The 22741-nt window shown below is 43.4% G+C and overlaps 1 protein-coding gene across 1 annotated transcript; it reads left to right on the forward strand.

The window, feature by feature from the left end:
• Positions 1-7322: 7322 nt before the first annotated feature.
• PDIA6 (protein disulfide isomerase family A member 6) lies at positions 7323-22693 on the forward strand. The gene is made up of 13 exons (XM_080342286.1): positions 7323-7381; positions 10102-10243; positions 11437-11494; positions 12225-12351; positions 12847-12953; positions 14400-14533; positions 14921-15035; positions 15706-15846; positions 17228-17312; positions 17407-17479; positions 18325-18483; positions 20366-20462; positions 21172-22693. The coding sequence occupies exons 1-13, from the start codon at positions 7348-7350 to the stop codon at positions 21238-21240; spliced, it is 1341 nt and encodes a 446-aa protein (XP_080198412.1). The 5' UTR covers positions 7323-7347; the 3' UTR covers positions 21241-22693.
• Positions 22694-22741: the final 48 nt, after the last annotated feature.

Below are 22741 nucleotides of genomic sequence, written 5' to 3' on the forward strand. Positions count from 1 at the left end.
TGAGAAGTTTACTGGGCTTCCATAACATTAGGTCCCTATGATACTTTTCTTTCCTTGACAACCCCAAAGTGACTTGCAAAATGACAGCCAGTCTGGCCTTTTATACAACCACGTACAATTTAGTCATCCCTGAGACTCATGAAGAGACTGAACTTCCATGTTTATCATAAAAGTGAGGCACAATTGTAGTAATTTTAATAATTTGGGGGTACTTCTGAAGGATCCTGTGGTTTGGTGTATGGTCTCCTCCCCACCAAGCATCATGTTACTTCCTGAAAAACTTCTTGGTTTAGTTGAAATGGTTTTATGTAATTTATTTATTTCTTTTAATCGAGAATGTTCTGGTGTATTTGTCAGGAAGCTGCTAAATATTTTACTGTAGCTGCTGAAAATGCTGTTTCTGTACTGCCAAGCCTTGTTAGATACTTCAAGCTAGAAGCTTTGAAGACTTGCTGTGCTTGTGAGTAGCTTGGTCAAGCTGAAGAAAACAGAGAAATGGACCATGAAGCACCTCCAATTATTTTCTGCAAAACAATAATTCATTTTTTTCCATTCTGCTCCTACTCCCTGTTTGGAACTGCAAGCGCAGAAACCATAGTCATCATGTGCTCTTCTAAACAGATTTTGAAAAATCTGTCTCTCATTTGTTAACTAAGTGAATTTGAAAAGCTTTCATGCCTCTGATATTCCAGACTAAATGTTCATCTTTCTAATGCTCTTCCTCCTGTAAGGAGTTTGCAACAGAGAAGGGTTGCACCCTCTCTGATCTCCTGGCATCTGGTCTAAGAGATCTCCTCCAGCATCACCCGCTTCCTTGCTGCTCACAAGTTGGGAATGAACACAGAGGCATCCTCAAGAATTGAGATCCTTATTACGATTTTCTTTTTGCTGCTGAAACCTGAGGGTTCAGTCTATGGCAGCTTAAGCTACTACAAGTAAGGACTATTTGGGCCGTGCCAGATTCTCTGCCTCTGAACTTGTACCTTCCCTTGTGCAGCTGGTTCAGGGAATTGAGATAGAGGAAAATGAACACTGCTGAAAATAAAGCCACTAGCTTTCAGCTGTGTGTCCCCACGTTCCTGCCGTCACTTCTTCCAGAGGCAGCAGAATTAAATAGGGCCAGACTAGAACCTTTGCCTCCATCAGCACTGGCCACTCCTCCCAAAATTCTTCATAAGCAATAGCAACACCGGTTTGGCAGTTATTAAAGTTGTAAGTACTAAGAAAATAGAACCTTGTTGCTGTTTTGAAGGGGCAGGTATGACCTCAGAGATCTGGATAACAGAGGCTTTGCAGCTCAAGGGAGGGACCTCCCACGGGCATACTGCAGCAAACAAGATCTAGAAAAGGCCATTGGAATTCCTTCTAAAACATATTGCACGCAGGCTGCCTCTCATGTGGCCCGGCTGAATGGCAGGTGACTTCCTACGGCAGTGTGTGTCGTTTGCTACCTGGCTCATTCGTTATCAGGATATAACCTAAGAAAATGAGACATCTGGCACAGGAAAACAGAATCTCTTCTGCTATTATGCATGGAGCATAAACCTCACATTCGTGCATCATGTGAGATGGCGATGGGAAGCTACATGACCAAGTCAGACTAGGTGCATCTGAAACTTCTGTTCTTTCAATGTCATTTTGAGAGTCCAGAAGTGATTATAGGCTGTGTAACAGGCTAATCCAAAATAAGTTACCTTACAGAAAAGTGGAATGGCAGGTCCTGTTGGGGACCTGAATGTCCAGGACAGTAAAGTATTGGGATAGAAAAGCCTGGAACGGAATAGGTGAATGCTCCATTTAAGAAACAGAAGAGGAAAGGTGGCTGATTCCAGTGGTGGTGGGGACAAGGCTAAAACAATCACATCTCTATTAGGATGATGTTTAAAACTGATAATCGAGTTAACTCCTTGTGATGGCCTCACCTTGACCAAGGCAAACGGGCTCCAAAGCTGACAAGGTCTGAACAGCAGATGCTGGAGCCTGGAATATTTGGAGGGCTGCATCTGCCAGTTAGTGAAGGCCCTTCAAAATTTTTGCTGCCTCCAAGTCGTCTTCTCCTTCTTCAAACATGGTCAGTTCTGGTCATGTGTATCAAATTAGCTAGCAAAAGGCCTTTTTACAGCTCCCAAACCATTACCCCAGTCTCTAAACAGATAAGCCTCATTAAACAGAGAATAGTTCATGTTAAGCTCCATCCATCATTGCTTCAGAAGCTCTGCAGCAGCTGGCTTCCTTCTGCTAGAAACAAAACCAGCTGTTCCAGGGAACAACCTCTTCGCCACCTCTTATTACTAGCTCTAAGGCTTCCCCCATATTTTCTGTCTCCAGTAAAAGCTTCTGTCTGCTGCCTTCTGGTAATTACAGGCCACTATGATTAAATGAATGTTAATAACACAAATGAAAAATGCTCCTTCAGGTGAGGACTGCTTTACTGTGAACATTCCAGGATCCCTCAGCCATGTCTCAGGTTTGGAGTTAGGAAGTATCCAGAACTTGTAAAGCCAGAATCCTTGTGTGTTATTCTCCTCCTGCTCATCTGCCAGGGCAGGAACCTGGCAAGATCCCTTGAATACTAGAATATTCCTCACATTTATAAGATTAATCTGCTCACTGTTCCACACAAGTGTTCTTCAAACACTATTTCCTTTCCCTGGTAAACATTGAATCATAGAATCATTTCAGTTGGAAGAGACCCTCAGGATCATTGAGTTCAACCATAACCTAACTCTAGCACTAAACCATGTCCCTAAGAAACTCGTCTAAACACCTTTTAAACACCTCCAGGGATGGTGACTTCACCACTGCACTGAGCATCCTGTTCCAACACCTGGCAACCCTTTCCGGGAAGAATTTTTTCCTAATATCCAATCTGAACCTTCCCTGGTGCAACTTGAGGCCATTTCCTCTTGTCCTATCACTTGCTACTTGGGAGAAGAGACCAACACCCTCCATGCTACACCCTCCTTTCAGGTAGTTGTAAACAGTGGTAAGGTCTCCCCTCAGCCTCCTTTTCTCCAGGCTAAACAGCCCCAGTTGCCTCAACCACTCCTCATCAGACTTGTGCTCCAGACCCCTCACCAGCTTCATCAACCTCCTCTGCACTCCCTCTAGTACCTCAATGTCCTTCTTATGATGAGAGGCCCAAACCTGAACACAGGATTCAAGGCGAGGCCTCACCAGTGCCGAGTACAATGGCACAGTCACTCCTCTAGTCCTGCTGACCACACTATTTCTGATACACGCTAGGATGCTGTTGGCCTTCTTGGCCACCTGGGCCACTGCTGGCTCATATTCAGCTGGCTGTCAATCAACACACCCAGATCCTTTTCCTCCAGGCACTTTCCAGCCACTCTACCCTGAGTCTGCAGCGCTGCCTGGGGTTGTTGTGACCCAAGTGCAGGACCTGGCACTTGGCCTTGTTAAACATCCTACAATTGGTCTCAGCCCATCAATCCAGCCTGTCCAGATCCCTCTGTATGGCCTTCCTACTCTCCAGCAGATCAACACTGCCACCCAATTTTGTGTCATCTGCAAACTTACTAAAGGTGCACTCAATCTCCTCATCCAGATCAGTGATAAAGAGATTAAACAGAACTGGCTCCAATACTGAGCCCTGGGGAACATCACTTGTGACTGGCCACCAACTGGATTTAGATTCGTTCACCACAACTCCTTGGGCCTGGCCATCCAGCCAGTTCTTTATCCATCACAGAGTACACTCATCCAGGCCATGAGCTGCCAGCTTCTCTAGGAGAATGCTGTGGGATACGGTGTCAAAGGCTTTACTGAAGTCTAGGTACACAACAACCACAGCCTTTCCCTCATCTACTAGGTGGGTCACCTTGTCATAAAAGGAGATCAGGTTGGTCAAACAGGCCCTGCCTTTCATAAACCCATGTTGACTGGGCCTGATTGTATGGTTTTCTTGTATGTGTCGTGTGATGTCTGTCACTCAGGCTCCCCTGCACACATCCATGAGGTCTCACAGGCGTCTCTAGGGAGCAATGTCTGCTATATCGGTGTGCTGACCACGGAAATCTGCAAAGTCCCTTTGAATCCTGTTCCTGCAAGTACCTATACATTTTTAAACATTGTCTCAGTAACTTATCTCATGAACTTTGATAAAGTAACTTTCCATATTCCTCTTTTCATGTAGCCATGCACCACATGAGGGTTTTTTTGCCAGTAAAATCACAGAAATTCATGCTGCAATGGAGAAACAACATTTAAATCTCTTTCAGAAACTCCATTCGAGTACCATTTTCAGACACAGTAAAGCCCCATGTGAACTCATTAAAAACCTTAATGCATTTTGTCTGAAAGCAGCTCGTTTATCACATACCCTATATCGTTTCCCTGTTTTCATTGTTATTTATCACTCTACTAATATTTGTGTTGGTGCAGATTTTATCACCACTATCTTATGTGTATTTCCAGAACACACATAAAAATGTTGAATTGCTCACGGTGTACAACCGTTTCACGTAGAAACTCACTAGGAATTGACTGAGTCAGTAAAGATCTGTGTTAAAAGCTTCTTATTCGGCAATAAGTACTTTAACACATGCTTCTTGGTGCTACAGAAATGTTAAACACAGCCATTCAGCTTGCTGCTGCATGAACTGATGAAAAATAAAATACGCTTCCTCTATGCAGTTCCTTCTGTTAGCCCACCCTCTTATCAATATTCTCTGCCAATTTACATGCCATAAAGCTATCCTTTAATTATTTCTGGTTTTCAGGATTTCACTTGGAGCTAATGTCATGCTAACTGCTCAATTATGGCCAAGACATCATGTTTAATTTTCATCATACAGGTGGAATGTAAGAGAAACCTAAGAGAAACAGTCACTCCCTTGGGAAGGATGGTCAGCAAAGCAGCTCCTGTTTGCTTCAGGAGTCAGTAAAATAAAATGTACGTTTTATCTCAAGAACTAAGAATCACCACAAACAGGAACCTGCCTGCTCAGCAGGCTGCCCTTTTGTAGATAGAAATGCCAAGATGTCAATATTTTGTAACCATTCTGATTAAAACTTTTATTTCATGCATCCCTGTTCCTCCACTTCTGACACAACATGACTATAAAAATGGCTGCTTGTTCTCACTACCATGCTAACAATTTCATATTCTTAAAAAGCATGACTTGGAAATACTGAAAAGTGCTACTTGTGAGCATGAAGCAGTGGGTGTGGATGGGGTGTAAAATTTAAACCACTTCAGAGCCAACTGCTGAAACTTTCTATTTCAATGGTACCTTACATCCAGCTACTACTGCTACACTAAAAAAATCACAGTTCACTTAATCACTGAATCCTAGCTCTACAAAAGCCTTTGGACCTATGCCCACATAGCCCCAAGCTCTAGTACCTGCCTGCAACATGCAATAATTGTGGAGCAAGGTGGGAAACAATCAGCTTTTTGAACCATTTGTTTCCAGAGATTTTGAATTTGGATGCGGATTTTTCATTGAAAATAGCCATATGCATATTGTGCCACTAGACCTAAACTTTCCAAGTTTGACGGACACAAGCAGCTTATCCCGGTTTCAGCAGCACTGGTGTCAGCAGCACTGGTGCCAGCGTGTGTCAGTCCTCCCCAGCCACTACTTTTATTTCCTTGGTGTACTGCAGACATAGATAGGCTAATTTCTACTTTTACTTGCAAGCTTGTGACTTGCAATCAATCTTTTTTCCAGATCCTTAGTGACATCATTTAGAGCTAAGTTGAGGAGGTGTGGTCTAGACAATAGAGTAGTGAGGTGGGTTACAAACTGGCTTAAGGAGAGAAGCCAGAGAGTGGTAGTCAATGGTGCGGAGTCTAGTTGGAGGCCAGTATCGAGTGGAGTGCCTCCGGGGTCGGTACTGGGGCCAGTATTATTCAATATATTCATTAACGATTTAGACGAGGGAATTGAGTGTACTATCAGCAAGTTTGCTGATGACACTAAGCTGGGAGGAGTGACTGACACGCCAGAAGGCTGTGCTGCCATCCAGCGAGACCTGGACAGGCTGGAGAGTTGGGCGGGGAATAACCTAATGAAATTTAACAAGGGAAAGTGTAGAGTCCTGCATCTGGGCAGGAACAACCCCAGGTTCCAGTATAGGTTGGGAAATTACATATTAGAGAGCAGTGGTAGGGGAAAGGGACCTGGGGGTCCTGGTGGACAACAGGATGACCATGAGCCAGCACTGTGCCCTTGTGGCCAGGAAGGCCAATGGCATCCTGGGGTGTATTAGAAGGGGGGTGGTTAGTAGGTCTGCCCTGGTGAGACCACATCTGGAATATTGTGTCCAGTTCTGGGCCCCTCAGTTCAAGAAGGACAGGGAACTGCTGGAGAGCGTCCAGCGTAGGGCAACCAAGATGATTAAGGGAGTGGAGCATCTCCCTTATGAAGAAAGGCTGAAGGAGCTGGGTCTCTTTAGCTTGGAGAAGAGGAGACTGAGGGGTGACCTTATTAATGTTTATAAATATATAAAGGGTGAGTGCCACGAGGATGGAGCCAGGCTCTTCTCAGTGGCAAACAATGATAGGACAAGGGGTAATGGGATCAAGCTGGAACACAAGAGGTTCCACTTAAATTTGAGGAAAAACTTCTTCTCAGTAAGGGTGCCAGACACTGGAACAGGCTGCCCAGGGGGGTTGTGGAGTCTCCTTCTCTGGAGACATTCAAGACCCGCCTGGACATGTTCCTGTGCGACCTCACCTAGGCGTTCCTGCTCCAGCAGGGGGATTGGACTAGATGATCTTTTGAGGTCCCTTCCAATCCCAAACATACTGTGATACTGTGATAGACTGCCAAGTCCTTGAGACTTCAGTTTGCACTTAAGAGGCAGTACAAAAGCAGCTCAGGCACCAAACAGGCCAAAACACTGGCCTGTCTTCGTTCTCCTTGAAGGCCTATGTGAGTTTCAGCTCAGACACCCCACAGCGCTGAGGTGAGAGCGCCTAAGGGCACTCTGGCTGGGCAGGACCCCGAGACACTGCAAGAACCAGGCTGAGAGAGCTTTTCCAAGGCCAGCGCACTGACAACGCTCACTAAGCGCCCCCCAAGCGTCTCCCCTGCCACCCTCCTGGCCTCGACACCCCGCTCTCAAAACCCGAGACCCAGCCCCTCAGGCCAGACCCGGCCCCGCCACCCGCCTCTTCCTCCTCCTCCGCCCCTCAGAGCCGCCTCCGACCACCCGCGCCCCACAGCGACTGACGCGGCCTCCTCTCATTGGCTATCCCAGTGCGCCAGCGCCGGCGCCACCAATGGGCGGCGGCCACGGCGGGGAGCGCAGGGTGCGTGGGTGGGAGGGCGGGGCGAGCGGGCTCTAGTCGCCGCGGCCAAGGGAGCAGGGGCAGCCATGGGGGAGCGCGCTGCGGGCCGCTTGTGGTGGGGTAGGAGCCGAGAGGCAGGCGGGGTGAAGGGCTGCGGGTTTCCCCTCCTCGGGCCCCGCCGGGGTGGGAGGGTGTTGGGCATCGGGCTGAGCGGGCGATCGCCGGGGACGAGCTCCGAGCCGCCGGCTGGGGAGGGGCGAGGGCTCTGGGCCGTGCGGGCCGTGCTGCGGGGTAGGGGGCAGCGGTCGCGCCTTGGGTTCTGCCGCTCCGAGCCGCTGTGCCGGCTGAGGCGGCGGGAGTGCCGCCCGCGGTTGCTCGGTGGGTCACCGGAGCGCAGGCAGGCGGTCTAAAGATACTAAAAACTGTGCTCATCTCTCATCCTAGTAATAAATCAGTAGGTAAAACCGCTTTGATTTTCAGTCAGCGGTGCCTGGCTGCCCTGAGCTGGGATCCAGCGCTGTGAGGGCGGTAAGGAAGTAACGCCTGGAGACAAAAGGAGGAGTCCGTGTGGAACTGCGCTTCTCCTGCCCGCCCCCCTCCCCCCCGCTAGCTGCTGCCTCTTCTGGGCTGAACAAATGGGCAGAGCCGTTCGGCAGCCCCGCTTGGACCCCTTCGCACAAACACCTGGGGTGCAGATAGTGCCCAGGGCCCGAAGGGCTCTCACTCACCCAGATGTGCAGGGATGTGTGATCTTCAGCACACTGAGCTCTGCTGCTGAAGCTGTGGGTGATTTTAAGGAGAAAGTTCACAAAATCGTCATCATTGTCCCATAGCAAAAGCTTTTTTTTCTTTTCAGATCTTCAGAGTCACAGCTTGGCTTTTTGATGAGGAGTGGTAATACTAGCATAGAGCTGGTTTAATATTGTTCGTGTGTATGTAGTTTGTTCATATTAGAAAACAACTTTTGAAATCAGATGGGATTTTTTATTCAATATCAGGAAAAGATTTGCATTTTCCTGGCTTAGATGCTTGTAGCAGAATGATCTTTTTATTTGCTAAAGTTGAATTTAACATTGAATATTTTACTATAGAAAGGAAAATTATGCCACCAGTTCATGAGTCATCATATTTTTTTTTTAAATGATGCAGTTATACGTGAGTAGGTGAATTTCACCATGTGCTGGCTTTTGTGAGTTCTCTTTAGCAAGTGTTTTTGCAAAGCTGGAACTTCTTTATTTAAGTGACAGAAATGGCTGAGAGAACTTCGTTCAGCTTTTGAATATATTGTGCAACAAGTCTCTTCAGGTGATGCTAAAAATATACTGATTACAATGTAATGGGCTTGTTCCATCTAGAGAAGGGATTCTCTCTTGAGAGTGACTGTAACATTGAAGCAGCTTTTTGCATTCTTGTGTTTTTACTCTACCCCAGCAACAGCTTGTACCAATAGGTCACTGTAACATGCTGTGCCAGCCACGGATCGCCCTGGAAGTCAGTCACTGTTGATAAAGTGCTGGTTTTGTGTGGGTGCACCAAAGGGAGAAAGGGCCAATCTAATGTGTAAATCTGGTGGTGGAAACCAGCTAGGATCACCCCAAAAGAAAAGGGTTGGGTCCCAGGGCTAGAAGAAGCTGTTAGGAGGGGTAGTGGTGCAATGGATAAGTGTGCTGGGTTGCAGTGTGACATTTCAGTCCTGATCCAGTGTCTGAGTAACCTGGAAGGTATTATTTCTGTCAGCTTTGGCCACCTGCAGAATAGGTGTAACAAAACTGGCTTTTCTTGAGCAGGACTTGGTAAAGCATAGGTGATGCAGTGCAATCTGTGTACCATGTGCTGTGGAGTTTCTACATCACTGAACTGTATCTTCCTCATTCCATTTTGAGAATGCGCAGCTTCCTCTGCAAGTTATTAACTCCTCATAGCAAAGCTGGAACTTTTTTTGCGTAGTTCTAACTTCAGTGTCTGAGCTCTTATTCCCCTCAGTGTTTGGTAGATTAAGAAAAGTCTTTTGCTACGTGAATTTTGTGACAGAGATGCTTGTCATCTTCCACCAAGTCACCTTTTAATCTCTGACTAGGTAGAAGGAAGGATTATGAAGCTTTACATGCAGTCTCAAACAATAAAATCCAGAAGTATGAAGTCCTTCTTAAAAGAAAGCAATTTCCTTGTACCTTCTAATATATATATATATATATATATATATATATTTTTCTATTTAGTGTTCTAAGAGTGCTTGAGTTGTTAACTAGAGAGATTTAGCTGTTGTTCTCCAGTCTGTTGCTAGAGAGACAAATCAATGGTAGATTAAGATCCCCATGAGCAAGAATGAAGGACATCCTTATGCTACCAGTGTATCAAGTGCTGGTCCTAAAATCAGTGTAACTGTGCTAAGACTAGTTGGGATAGTTCTGTATTATGTGATCCCATGAAAGATGTTTGCCTGCTGTGCAAGAGATATAGGCAATTTGTTTTAGAGTTTCTCTGAGAAAGAACTGAAACCGTAGCTGATTGTGAGTATACCTATGGAAATTCTGCTCGTCTGGTACCAGTAGTATTTAGAGTTTGCAGCTTTGACAAAATGCTCTCTGGAGAGCTATAGTGGGAGTGGCATGACTCCAGCTAGCTTTAGGCACAGAAATTGCATTACGTGATCCTGTAGAACAATTATTTGTGAGGGAATACATATATGTTGCATTAATGTCCTTTTCCTCTGGTCAAGCTGGAATCCCTTTCCCTTTTTGCCTGCTTATTTGCAATGGGAAGGGAGATGATTTAGCCATGGCAACAGGAGAGCCATAAATGTTCTGCAGGAGTGCTGACTACTTTGCTTTTTGTCCTAGGCACAGTGAGCTGCACGTTATTCCTGGCAGTTAATGGTTTGTATTCAGCCAGTGATGATGTGATAGAGCTAACACCAACTAACTTCAACAAGGAGGTCATTCAGAGTGAGAGCCTGTGGCTTGTGGAGTTCTACGCCCCATGGTAAGAATTACAGATGCATGCTTGCTTGCTCTTATCTTGAATGAGCAGCATAGGAATCTGGTGCTGATCAGTCCAGGGTTTCATTCAGTCATTGGTAGTACAGTTATCAGTTTGGCCTCATCGGTAGCAAAATAGCTGTAGTAGGGATTACTAGTTTAAGTGTCCTCATAAGGGGGAAAAAGGAAGGAATTGGTTTCAAGTTGGCAAATAGGCTGTAACAACAAAACCCTATGTGCCATTTTACTAATTCAGTTTTTGTACTGAGATGAATAATGAAAATGACTGATCAACAGTGCAATAGGTAACTGAGAAGGCCCCTCACTTCTGTTTTTCTGAACCTGATTCTGATGTGGAAGCACAGGTCTGAATTCACCCTTAGAATTTCCAATTTCCATTGAAAAATACTGGCTTTGTGCATCTTAATGTAGTACTTCTATGCCCCATCCTGCTCATGCCCAGAGCGTTGGAGTGTCTTCATCTTCCATGTAAATTCTGGTGATGCATATTCCATGTTTTCACAAATCATTTGTGCTATTGCCATCCAAAGCTCCACATTCTGGAGGAAAGGGCCTTTCATTGCAACAGTCTGTGTCTGGACTGAGAGGTTTAAAGGAAAGCTTTCTGTACCTTTTCTGGTGGTGTTGCAGCTTTATGGGCAACAGGAAGCTTATTAGTATAGATATTAGATATATATTATCTATAGATATAGATATTAGTAAATTGGCAGCTCCTTCTTCTCTGTGGACTTGTGATGCTGTGATTATGCACTAGTTGCCAGTCAACTGTTCATCTTATCCCCCAGACACCTCTGGGATATGGTGTGCTACAAATTATTTCCAGTTAAGAAGTTATCTTTAGAATAGACTTTTCGGTTCTTCTCACAGGTCCATTTTGGCTTGTAAAAATCAGACTAGTGTGCAAATCTGGATTTTGGTGTTAATGTTTGTCCCTGTGTTTGGAAAGCCAGGTAGATTTTGAAACCTGTATGTATATACATATGTGTATGTATGCATCTGTATAATACATGTGGAGCTTTTTCTTCTGAAGTCTGAGTTCTGATATGATGTTGTGGCATTGCCTCTTCTCCTCTTAATGAGTAGATCTTCTGTCTCCTACAGTTTGCTGTGAGTGACTGTTCTGTAATTGCAAATATCAGATCTGAATGACAATTACTGTTTTGTTTGTTCTGAAAGGTGTGGTCATTGTCAAAGGCTAACCCCTGAGTGGAAGAAAGCAGCAACAGCATTAAAAGTAAGTTTAGCCTCTCAAATGTGCTTGTGACAGTGGACTGAGGGGAGTTTAGCTGTTTGTCATCTGGCTTGGGAACATGGAGGTGGGATTTGGTCTCCAAAACTATGACTTTAATCATACCTGTCTAGCCAGAGGAGTGCTCAATCAGGGGCACTTAAAAGTAATGATTTTTCTTTGTTTCATTTTTTAAAGAATCCATTGTATTATAGAGGAAGTAGGTCAATTCTGTCCTTGACAATTCCCATTACTGTTTTCCATGGCTGCTTTTAGCAGCACCAGAAGACATTAGAATCCAGCCATGCCCCAAAATAGCATGTTTCTCTTTTCTTCCTTGCTATCCTGTCACCTGCCTCTGATGTACAGGAACAGCATCAACTGAATATTTGAACACAGCTTTATAAGCTGTTGGTGATGGATTTTTCCTTAATTACAGAAAATATGGTCATGTAGTGATTTGCTGAACTCTTGCCTGTGTAAAATATATTCCCCTTCTTAAAATTAAAATAATAATAATTTAACAAATTAATTTGACAGAATGAAGAAAGAAATGGACATATATAGTGTTTTGTAGTGTCTATGATTCTATAATTAATGCTTTTGGAGGGATAACACCTCTCTTCTGGTGACTGTTTCCTTACCCTCTCAATAACTGTTTCTCCAGCATGCACAACAGTATAAAATGTGTTAAATCACTGTAGAAGTCTTGTCTTAGTTTTTGTTATTTCCACAGGGTGTAGTGAAAGTAGGTGCAGTAGATGCAGATAAGCATCAGTCCTTGGGTGGACAATATGGAGTCAGAGGGTTTCCAACTATCAAGATATTTGGAGCCAACAAAAACAAAGCAGAGGATTATCAGGGTAAATGTGATGCTCTTTCATGTGTTGCATTCTTAAAAACTTCTCTGAATATGGTAATTATGGTAGCTGTTAATACTGTCTTGTGTGGTGTTTTTTTTCCTGTCAAGTGCTTCTAGTAACTGAGAGACAGATGGGTGGGACTTCTTCGAGCAAATTGTGTGTGTCTTAATGTCAGCTAAGTGTCCCACCTGCAGTTTGTAGATGGTGGAGGTAGACAGGCAGTTCCAAAGAACTTCTTCCTTTCTTCTTGTTCTCTGGAATCTTGCTGCAGTCACCCCTCATCAGATAAGGTGGGTAGTTAAAAAAGCGAAGTCAATCCTGCTGCTTGTGTTTAAGTCAGTGATGTGCTTCTACTAGTACCATATCACTTACAGCCCAGTCCTGCTTTTCCTGAAAAATTCTTAGGATGGGGAACTATTAAGTTTGTAATTAAGTCAGAGGCCTACCTTAAACTGACCTTTAGGTGCTTTAATCACTCATTTTGCTGTATTGCAGGTGGCAGGACAAGTGATGCCATTGTTGATGCTGCTTTAAGTGCTCTTCGGTCGCTAGTGAAAGACCGTCTTAGCGGCAGAAGCGGAGGATATAGTTCTGGGAAACAGGTATTTGAGGGAATGCGTGGGTTTATCTTAAACAGGAGACTGACCTGACTGACTGAACATTAGATCAAGACTTGTGCTCCTGACTGCTCACAAAATAGTTTAAGTCGGCAGGGACCTCTGGCGGTTTAGTCCAACCCCCTGCCTAGGGCAGGGTCAGCTGGAGCAGGTTGCTCAGGGCTGTGTTCTGTCAAGTTGTGACTATCTCCAAGGACTGAGACACCACACAGACTGCACTGTCTGGGCAACATGTTCCAGTATTTGACCACTCACAGTCAAAAATTTTTCGCTTATGAAATTCTTGTATTTCCACTTATGCCCCTTTTGTCTTGTCACTTGGCATTGCAGATAAGAGTTTGTTTTCTTTAGTCTCTTCCACTTGGGTATTTATATACATGGATAGGATCCATGCTGAGCCTTCTCCTCAGCTGAACAATCTCAGCTTTTTCGACCTGTCATCATGTCAGATTCTCAGAGCCCTCAATCGGCTTTTACCCTTGTCTAGCCTTGCTCCAGTGTATGCGTGCCTCTTGCACTGGGGAGCCCAGAACCGGACCCAGCACTCCAGATGTTTCACACAGTGCTGAGCAGAGGGAAAGGTCACCTCCCCAAACCTGCTGGCAACTCTGTGTAAAGCAGCTCAAGAGGATGTTGGCCACCTTTGCCACAGGGGTGTGTTGCTGGCCCACATTTAACTTGTCCATCAGGATCCCCAGGTCTCTCTGAAAAGCTCCTTTCCAGCCAGTCAGTCCCCACTGTATACTGGTGCATGGGGTTATTCTTCCAAGGTGCAAGACTTTGGCATCTCCCTTTGAACTCTGAGGTCCTTGTTAGCCCATTCTGTTAACTAGTTGAGGTACCATTTGCCTAGTCCTAGTCTAAGCTGGGTGGTTGAGGTTTTTTTAAATTTGGTGGCGTTCTTCTGAATTTGGCTTGCTTCCATGAAGGTAACTTGAAAAGCTTCTGGCTCCTACTGCTGTACCTGAATCACAGAGCAAGTACACACTGACATCTCAAGCTGGCCAGATAGACCTGGGTGGACAGTATGCTATAGTGTGTATTGCACTCCCATGTGTTTGTTTCTCCTGGAAACCAGGCCACAGTGGGACTGGAAGATTGCAGAGTACTCTGTTTTCAGACAGATCAGAGCATGAGGAACTGGGAAAGTGCTTCCACATCTTGTTAGTCAGTTTGACCTGATTTCTTTTTATTTTTTTTTTTCTTATGATTAAGAGAAGGTTCACTTGCTGTTTCTTAAAAGTACTGTGGGAGTAGGCTGTGTGTATCGTTAGTTCTAAAATGGGAAAGTTCTGTGACCTAACACTGACTGCCTGTTTTGTGCCTCATTCAAATAAAGACAATTTTGTACAACATGACACACAGGAGATGGCTTGTGTGGGAAATGAATTTTGGTTATTTCTTAAGTGAGAGTCTGTTTGTTTCTTGCAGAGCCGAGAAAGTGGAGGTGGAGATAAGAAGGATGTGATTGAACTGACTGATGACAGCTTTGATAAGAACGTCATAAATAGTGATGATGTGTGGATGGTGGAGTTTTATGCACCATGGTGTGGGCACTGCAAAAAGTAAATGAGGTTTTTCTTTGACATTTTAGTTCCCGTTTGTGCTCTTTTTTGTGCAGTGCGCTTAATTCTCTAAAAGGAGCCTTGCATCTCTGGTATATCAGAAGTGGGGTGTTCTGTAAGGTGTTTTAACAAAACTGTGGGCTTGGTGCTGCTCTGGCTGTATTCCTACTTGGCAGTAAAATTCCCAGTTACCAGTAGAAATAGGATCTGGAAGTTATACTAACCTTTTCATTCCTTAAGATGCAGGACTTCAGTCTCATTTGGAATAACTCTCCTAGCTGTCATTCTCTGCAGAGTCTCTATTATTTTTCTGAGTGAAGTATGCTACATACTGTTGTAATGTGGTATAATTTTGCTAGCTCTAAGCACTTATACTGTGTTTTTCAGCTTGGAGCCAGAATGGGCAGCTGCTGCCACTGAGGTGAAGGAACAAACAAAGGGAAAAGTGAAGCTGGCTGCAGTAGATGCAACAGTCAATCAGATGCTGGCAAGCCGATACGGGGTGAGTGTGTTCTGCAGCAGTTTCAATTTGCTTTCAATCTCCAAGTCCGATTTCCATTTAATGCTTACTGAACTGTTCCTTAATCTGGTACCACTTAAATGTTTTGTGCTAAAAATAATGTTGAGTGATGCATACTAGTTTTCCACAAATAATTCATTCCTGAATGTCAGTAACAATATAAATAAATGTGATGAGAGGAAAGGGATAAATCTGGATGTTGCTGATGAAAAAGGCTGTTTATTTCCATAAGGTCTATAATTGTCCCCACAAACAAACTTTATTTCTTAGACATCGGTTTCCAAAAGAGTGAAGACAGTCTTCCTGGTACTTTAACCTGCTGTGATTGGTGTGTCTAATCTGAGATTAAATTTTGCTGATTTGTTAGGCATAAAACTTTAAACAGTGTTTCAGAGTACATTAGCCTTGTTTTGAATTGTTGCACTAGTAGGACGCTGCAGAATTGTTCCAGTTCAGTAGTAACATGGTGTGAGACTTGTAGATGTTAAATCTCACAGTATGTTTGGGATTGGAAGGGACCTCAAAAGATCATCTAGTCCAATCCCCCAAAAAAATCTCTTCCCTCTTAATCTAGAACATATCAGAGTAGCAGAGAAGTTCCACTGTAAATATCCAGATTTACAAGAGCTGATGGCTTAAACTTGTCTTGCAGATTCGTGGATTTCCCACAATTAAAATCTTCCAGAAAGGAGAAGACCCTGTTGATTATGATGGTGGCAGAACTAGATCTGATATTGTTGCTCGTGCTCTGGATCTGTTTTCAGATAATGCCCCGCCACCTGAGCTCCTGGAGGTACCTTTGTTATTTTCTCATATTGCTTTTCCATCATATCCTTTGCAGCAGTTTTTACAGGAATGTAAATAAAACAGCTTGAGGGTGGTGCTTATGTGCTGCCTCTTTTGAGGAACAATTGAAAAGGTTGGGTTCTGTGCCCTATCTCTTTCTCTTACAACTAGGGAGCAGGGTTTTGTCACTTGTAAGCCATTCATTAGAAGTTGTATGATGACTAACCTTGCTGCTTGTCCAAAAAACTCCATGCTCTTTACAATGACTTCTTGTTTCAGCTTGATGTTGGTAGATTTGAAATGGTGGTCAGTTTTTTCTACAAAGTGAGGTGCATGCAAGACAATCCATTGGGGTGCAGGAAGAAGAAGAATTTGTACCATTAAGAAATAAAAAAAATGTCACAGAATGGTTGAGGTTGGAAGGGGCCTCTGGAGATCATCTAATCCAACCCACCTGCTAAAGCAGGTTCACCAGAGAAGATTGCACAGAATGTGTCCAGGTGGGATTTGAATGTCTGCAGAGGAGGAGACTCCACAACCTCTCTGGGCAGCCTGTTCCAGTGCTCTGGCACCTCAAAGTAAAGAAGTTCCTCCTCGTGTTCAGATGGCACCTCCTGTACTTCAGTCTGTGCCTGCTGCCCCTCGTCCTGTTGCTGGGCACCACTGAAAAGAGTCTGGTCCCATCCTCTTGACACCCACCCTTGATCTTTATAAACATTGATAAAATCCCCTCTCATCCTTCTCTTCTCCAGGCTGTATGGTGTTTATTTCATCTTTGTAATCCTTTTAAAGTATCTGTATTCTGTATGCCTTATAATGTATATAACTTTAGTACAGTAGTGCATGTATATAATTGATATTCATATTTTTGAGCTGCGTGCTTAGAAATTTTTTGACTGGTAGCAGTGCACAATGAAAGCTTGGAGACCACTGATAGAGGTAAATGGATTTTGGGGTAGATGACACAACTGGTATTGCTCTGTTGATTAAATGCTCACACCTTCAGCAAATGCTGCACCCTGCTGGCTCCCCTGTTGCTGGCAGTGCCATGAGTGAAACCTACGGGCGTATGCTTAGGTCTGGGTGTGCTGATTCCGGCCCTGGTCCAAGGACAGTGACTTTGAGCAAGAAGTGACATTTTACTGTGCTCTCTGTAAGCCTCATTTGGTACTGCTTACTTTTTTGTTGCTGCAAGTCTCAACAGAAGACTTTGAACTCTTTGTCATTAGTCTTGTGTTGGGGAACCAGTGAAATAACAGAAGCTTGTAAGCTGTTGCTTCAATGTTAATTATCTTTCAGGAAGGAGTTGGTAGGCTGTTGGAGAGAACTGCAGTCACAGCTGGGTAACCAGGTATTACTCTCATTGACTTTCTGCTGCTTTCTTCTAGATAACTAGTGAAGATGTTCTGAAGAGCACCTGTGATGCTCATCAGCTCTGCATCATTTCTGTCCTGCCTCATATTCTTGATACAGGTAGACATACAAGCAAGCAGACTTCTGTATGAATTTGTCACTTAAACATGTAGTTGTGGTTTTTTTTAACTTGCTCAATTCTGTCTAAAAACAGGAGCTTCAGGGCGGAATTCTTACCTGGATGTCATGTTAAAAATGGCTGAAAAATACAAAAAGAAAATGTGGGGGTAAGTGTCACTGTAGACTGGTCATCTTGGAAAAGATGTGAGCACTTTTAGAAGTAAAGGGATATAACTCGTGTGATAATGATTTATCTGCAGATGAGAGTTGTTCCTTTTCAGGATAGTGTATCTTGTTATTTCACTAACTGTACTGTGGGAGGGGATCCTGTGGCTTTAGAATAAACTGCTGGTTTTTTAAAAAAAAGTCATTCACCTCTCAAATCCTGCATTTGCACTCTCCTCAAGTGGATGATAGGATCTCTGGGAAGTGAGAATTGTTCTGACACTGACTGCTGTGAAAAGGGGGCAAAATGGCATGAAAGCCTGGGGAGGAAATACTGAGATTGGCTGATTCCAGAGATTCTCCAGGGGACTTGTTAAGTATTAGAGAAACTGAGACTTGACCAGTGAGGAACTGATTGAAATATTGTTCTTGCAGTCTTTTGCCAGAAATCCTCTATAGTGGGATTTGGGCAGTACATTGTCACCTTTGGATCTGTGACTTGAGCCCTTTTAAACCTCACTTAATATAGGCTAAAGTGTAGCAATTTGTTTAGATTGGTAGCATAGTTCTTTCCCTGGACTGCCTTTAATGGAAGTTCTTCTGATCCAGCTTTCAGTGGCTGTGAGCACAGTGCTGGCCCGGAGGTGCTGTTCAGGAGGAGCTTTCTTCTGTTACATGGTTCAAGATGGGGACCTGCTGTTCCCTGCTGATTTCAGTAACATTTGACGCTGTCAAGGGCAGTTCAGAGCCCAGCTTGAACTCTGCAGGGTTGCAGGAGATGTCTGACTTCAAACTGACTGTAGTGCCTATCTTAATTATTCATTTTCTATTTTCTCTCTTCTTCAAGGTGGCTGTGGACAGAAGCAGGTGCTCAGTCAGATCTTGAGAGTTCTTTGGGGATTGGAGGCTTTGGGTATCCAGCGATGGCAGCTGTTAATGCTCGGAAGATGAAATTTGCCCTTCTGAAAGGATCATTCAGTGAGCAAGGGATTAATGAGTTTCTCAGGTATGAAATCTTCGAGTGACTTCAATCTTTCTATAACTGGGGCTGTTACTCTGTAGACCAAAATCAGGCTTTCCTGCATCAGATAAGACTTGCACATTAGGAGAATTAAGTTGATGAGTGTTCACTGGAGTAGGGAATTGCAACAAACGAAGGAGTTTGTGATGGGCAGAATCAAGAAGTTGGATGTTTAGATTTAAATGGTAGTTTTAGTACAACTGAAGAGAGTTTGAAAACGGAAGTGAGTTTTAATCTTGAAAAACTCTGGTTCTGTGGTAACCCAATAAATTTGAGATTTGGTAATCAATACTAATTAATTCAAATGGTGCGTTCTCATGAGTAATTGGGCAGTTCTCAGTTTGGGAATCTACATGGGTGCTGGTGAGGTTCTGGAGGTTCTGTATGTTGCTGTTCCTCTTTGTGGTTTGGTCTGGTCCTGTCTTCCCTTTCCCTGTTCCCTTGTCATCTGATAAACTATTTGGAGGAGCTGAAGCAATCTGTCCAAAAAGTCAGTAGCTCTCTGCTCAGTTGAAGTTCCCTGAAAAAACTGCCTTTTGTGTAGCTGGGCAAGAGCCAAGGCTGAGAAGAAGTGAACTGGGAAAGGGAATAGAAAGGAAGACAGAAGGTGGAAGCAGCACCAAAACAGAGCAGCTAAACTTAAGCTGTTACTTAAGCATGCTCAAAGTGTAGTAGGAACTCTGCTTCTGGGTAAAACACTAGCTGCCATAAGGTATGTAAGAGCCTTTCAGAGCTTACCTCAGCAGTGTTATTTCCATGTCCTTACTTGGAGAATGGCAGACAACAGTCAGAATTGCAAAAGAAAATACAACAGGCTCTCCTTACCTTGCCATAAGCAGCACATAAGTTGAACTCTGTTCCTGTTGGATTAGTTGAAACAGTACTATATTCTCCTACCTATGTAAGTGATCAGACTTTCTTCTTAATGTCAAAAAGGAAACATTCTCAGAGTGTCAAGTAAAATTTGGGATGCAAGGAGAGTAACACCAGACAGTCTGTACTAATGCATGTGAAAGAAATGTCTGCCTTTCTCAGACATGATAAATTCCCTTAGTCTATAAAATCCATCATAGTGAAGCCTTTCCTGGTGAGGGTGGATGGTGCTTCCAGGACACAACAGCCAACTTAACAGCTTACATTGCATTAGAAAATTGGTTTGGTATTGTCCTACTACAGAGCAATACATTGCTAGAATAATCTCTTACTTGACACTTCAACTCAGCTATGCTGCCTAGACAAAGCAGTACAGTTCCAGCTGGTATATCTGTCTGTCAGCTCAGCTTGCTGCATGCAGCTTTTTAATCCGATAGGCAGTCTCAACAGTAGGGACCAAAAGTATGGAAATCACTGCAAAGAGCATGAAAGTTGTAGATGCCACCTAGGAAGGAATGCTTATTCAGTCTTACTTGCCTCTGAAAGAATGCAAAGGTATTAGCTCTTCAGGACTTTAATGTTAGGATTTTTGAGCAAGCCTGAGCTGAGTGCAAGTTGGAGTGTCTAGAAGCAGAAGCTGATTAACCCAGACCTATTAAACCCATAGAGGCTTAGTCTCCACTAAAATCACTCAATTTCAAGTAACAGTTGCAGGTGGCTTTGAAAACTAGAATTATAGACTCCTGTTGGAGTTGGCTTCAGTGGTAAACAACATACTGTTAATGGGGCTGTGTTTTTCCATGATTGTTATACTCCTGAAAAATGAAACAGATTCTCAATTTAAAAAGCTTTTTCCTGCAGATGGTTTAGATCGGCTTCAAGAGATGCAAGCATATCTCAAAGTTGACGTCCTTTTATTTGAAGGAGCCACTGTTCCAGGCTGTTGGCAACTGGAGAAATTTCTTAAATTTAACTTTTGTTTTTTCCCCCTCAGGGAACTGTCTGTTGGTCGTGGCTCTACAGCACCAGTAGGTGGTGGAGCTTTCCCTAAGATTCATTCAGTTGAACCATGGGATGGCAAAGATGGTGAGGTAAGAGGTGCTGCATCTCTAAAAGAGCTGATGGTTTGCTGGGTTCAGAAGTTAGTGGACAGAGTGACTAGGAACTGACAGTGTGAAAATTCTTGGTTTTCAGAGACTTTGCCAAGTTGTGTTGATGGTGGCAGGATATAGATAATAGAAAACCAGACCACACAACAGATTGTCTGACATTGTGGGCGGATACTCCTGCCCAGCTGTTAGGATGCAGTCTGAAAGCTGAATCCCTTGAGGCTGAAACCTGTTATTACCCATGCTGAGTAGGGGAGGCAGTAGTGTATGCATTCAAGACTCAAACATCTGTGGAGGCTTTAGTTTTGCAATAAGCTGACCTTGCCATCAAAGTCTCGATGTCAGAAAGCTTGCAAGGTAAAGCCCATGTAATAACACAGTGATTAAATATGTTCTTAAGGTTCAGCATTGCTGTAAAAAGACTAAGTTGCTATAATCCTTTGATCTATTTCAGATGGAATAAAAATATAGAATATGGTAGTAGCTGATCTGTGTTTGCCTTTATCTGGAGTATTTTTATTAGCAGAAAACAACCTCCTACTCTGAACTCTGATCACTTGCTTTGTGCTTAATACAGCTGGAGACTTTTATGAATTAAAGAGATGGCAGGTGGGAGCTTTACTCTCAGGATAAAGTGATGTCGCAATGTTAAGCGCTTCTAAACATGCTCAAAACCTTCCCTTTTTCACAGCTTCCAGTTGAAGATGATATTGATCTCAGTGATGTTGATCTGGATGACTGGGATAAAGATGAGCTGTGAGATCTTCAGGAAACTTCTTTTCTTGGGAGAGTTTGCGCAGTAGTTTGGAACCTGGCTCACAATTCGATGGATATTCCCGTGGCCTTTTTATGGAGAAATAGCACGTGATATGCTGTGCTATTTGATGCACTGCAGCAATGAACTGTACACATCTCAAGAAAACATTGCAGAAATTCTATGAATTGTCAAAACCAGTAAACTTGATTGTATTCTGTGTAACGAATATTTTGAGGGTGACATGGATATTTCTTTGGAACATCTTGGGTTTTATTTTGTTGATAGTGTGCCATTTGAGTGTTACTGGAGGCTGTTAGTGTAAACCATTTTAAATGTGATTTTCTTTTTTTTTTCTTATGGGGGTGGAACCTGGTCAGCTTCTGTTTCACCTAAAGAATAAAACTATTTTTTGACACACAGTGTTAGTCTTGTGTAGAGTAACAAAAGTGCAAATGATAAAAAGTGTCCCATTTTGGATAATGCTTGGAAATGAAAATGAACTGTAGAATAGAGAGACTGGTGGAGAAGGGGGTCCTAAGCCACCCCTTTCCTGAGAATCATGCTGACAGTTTGGCCTAAAACCTGATTAGATGGACAATCTTAGTTTAAATGCTCTTTAGTCTTCCTTTTCCTATTCCTTCTCAGGGGCTCGCTCTTTCTTTGCGCTGGACTTGGTAAGACCATTACTACAATGGAAGTGGGGTTGCTGCTGCAATGAGGGATGCTGTGAGCTGTTGGTCTTTTCCCCAGGATTAGCAGTGAAGCTAATCCTCATTTGAGGGCTTGAGGATTTCCAGGTGCTAACAGAACAACACCACAGTGCTGTCTCCAGCAAGTGGCATCCAATGTTTCTTCACTTCCCATCTGGTATTGTTTTGATTTGAAATTGCTGTTTCCTTGGAAGGGGAATTAGGACTGGGAATAGGGATGGTTACTGCTGCTTTTTAATAAAAATACTATCGTATTTGTTGCTCTTCATGTCTTGTGTATCAGTGTCTAGTGAAGTGACCCTCGTGATCAGCTTGTTTATAAGTATGGAATTAAAGAACTGAAAGTTTCCCCTTCTTACAAGGAAATAACTTATGTGTATTTGTCAACCATAGCTGACTTATGGAAAGGGCACCAAGAGCCACTGGTAGCCAATGGTAACTGGAGTGCTGATTTGGGGCAGGAAATGTGCCCCATCTCTAAATCATCCAGCAGAAGAGATCTGATGGAACTATTCTAACTGAACAAAACTAAACTTACTGTATTATGTCTTACAGTCCCAACTAAGTTCCACAGCAATTTTGAGCATCTTTCTTATGCTTTTTTTTTTTTAATTAAAAAAACCTTTGAGTTTTGTTCTGATGCTTTCTACTTTTTCTGGTTTGGTTTGTTTTTTATTTTTAAGCTTGCTTTGTTAGAAAAACAAAGATGTACACACCTAGCCACCACACTTAAGTTGTTTTATTTCTGGTCCAACACATATTCCATCTTTGTAACTTACCAAAACCAAATAAAT

This window comes from Nesoenas mayeri (assembly GCF_963082525.1).
Source record: "Nesoenas mayeri genome assembly, chromosome: 3".
Classification (NCBI taxonomy): Eukaryota; Metazoa; Chordata; class Aves; order Columbiformes; family Columbidae; genus Nesoenas; species Nesoenas mayeri.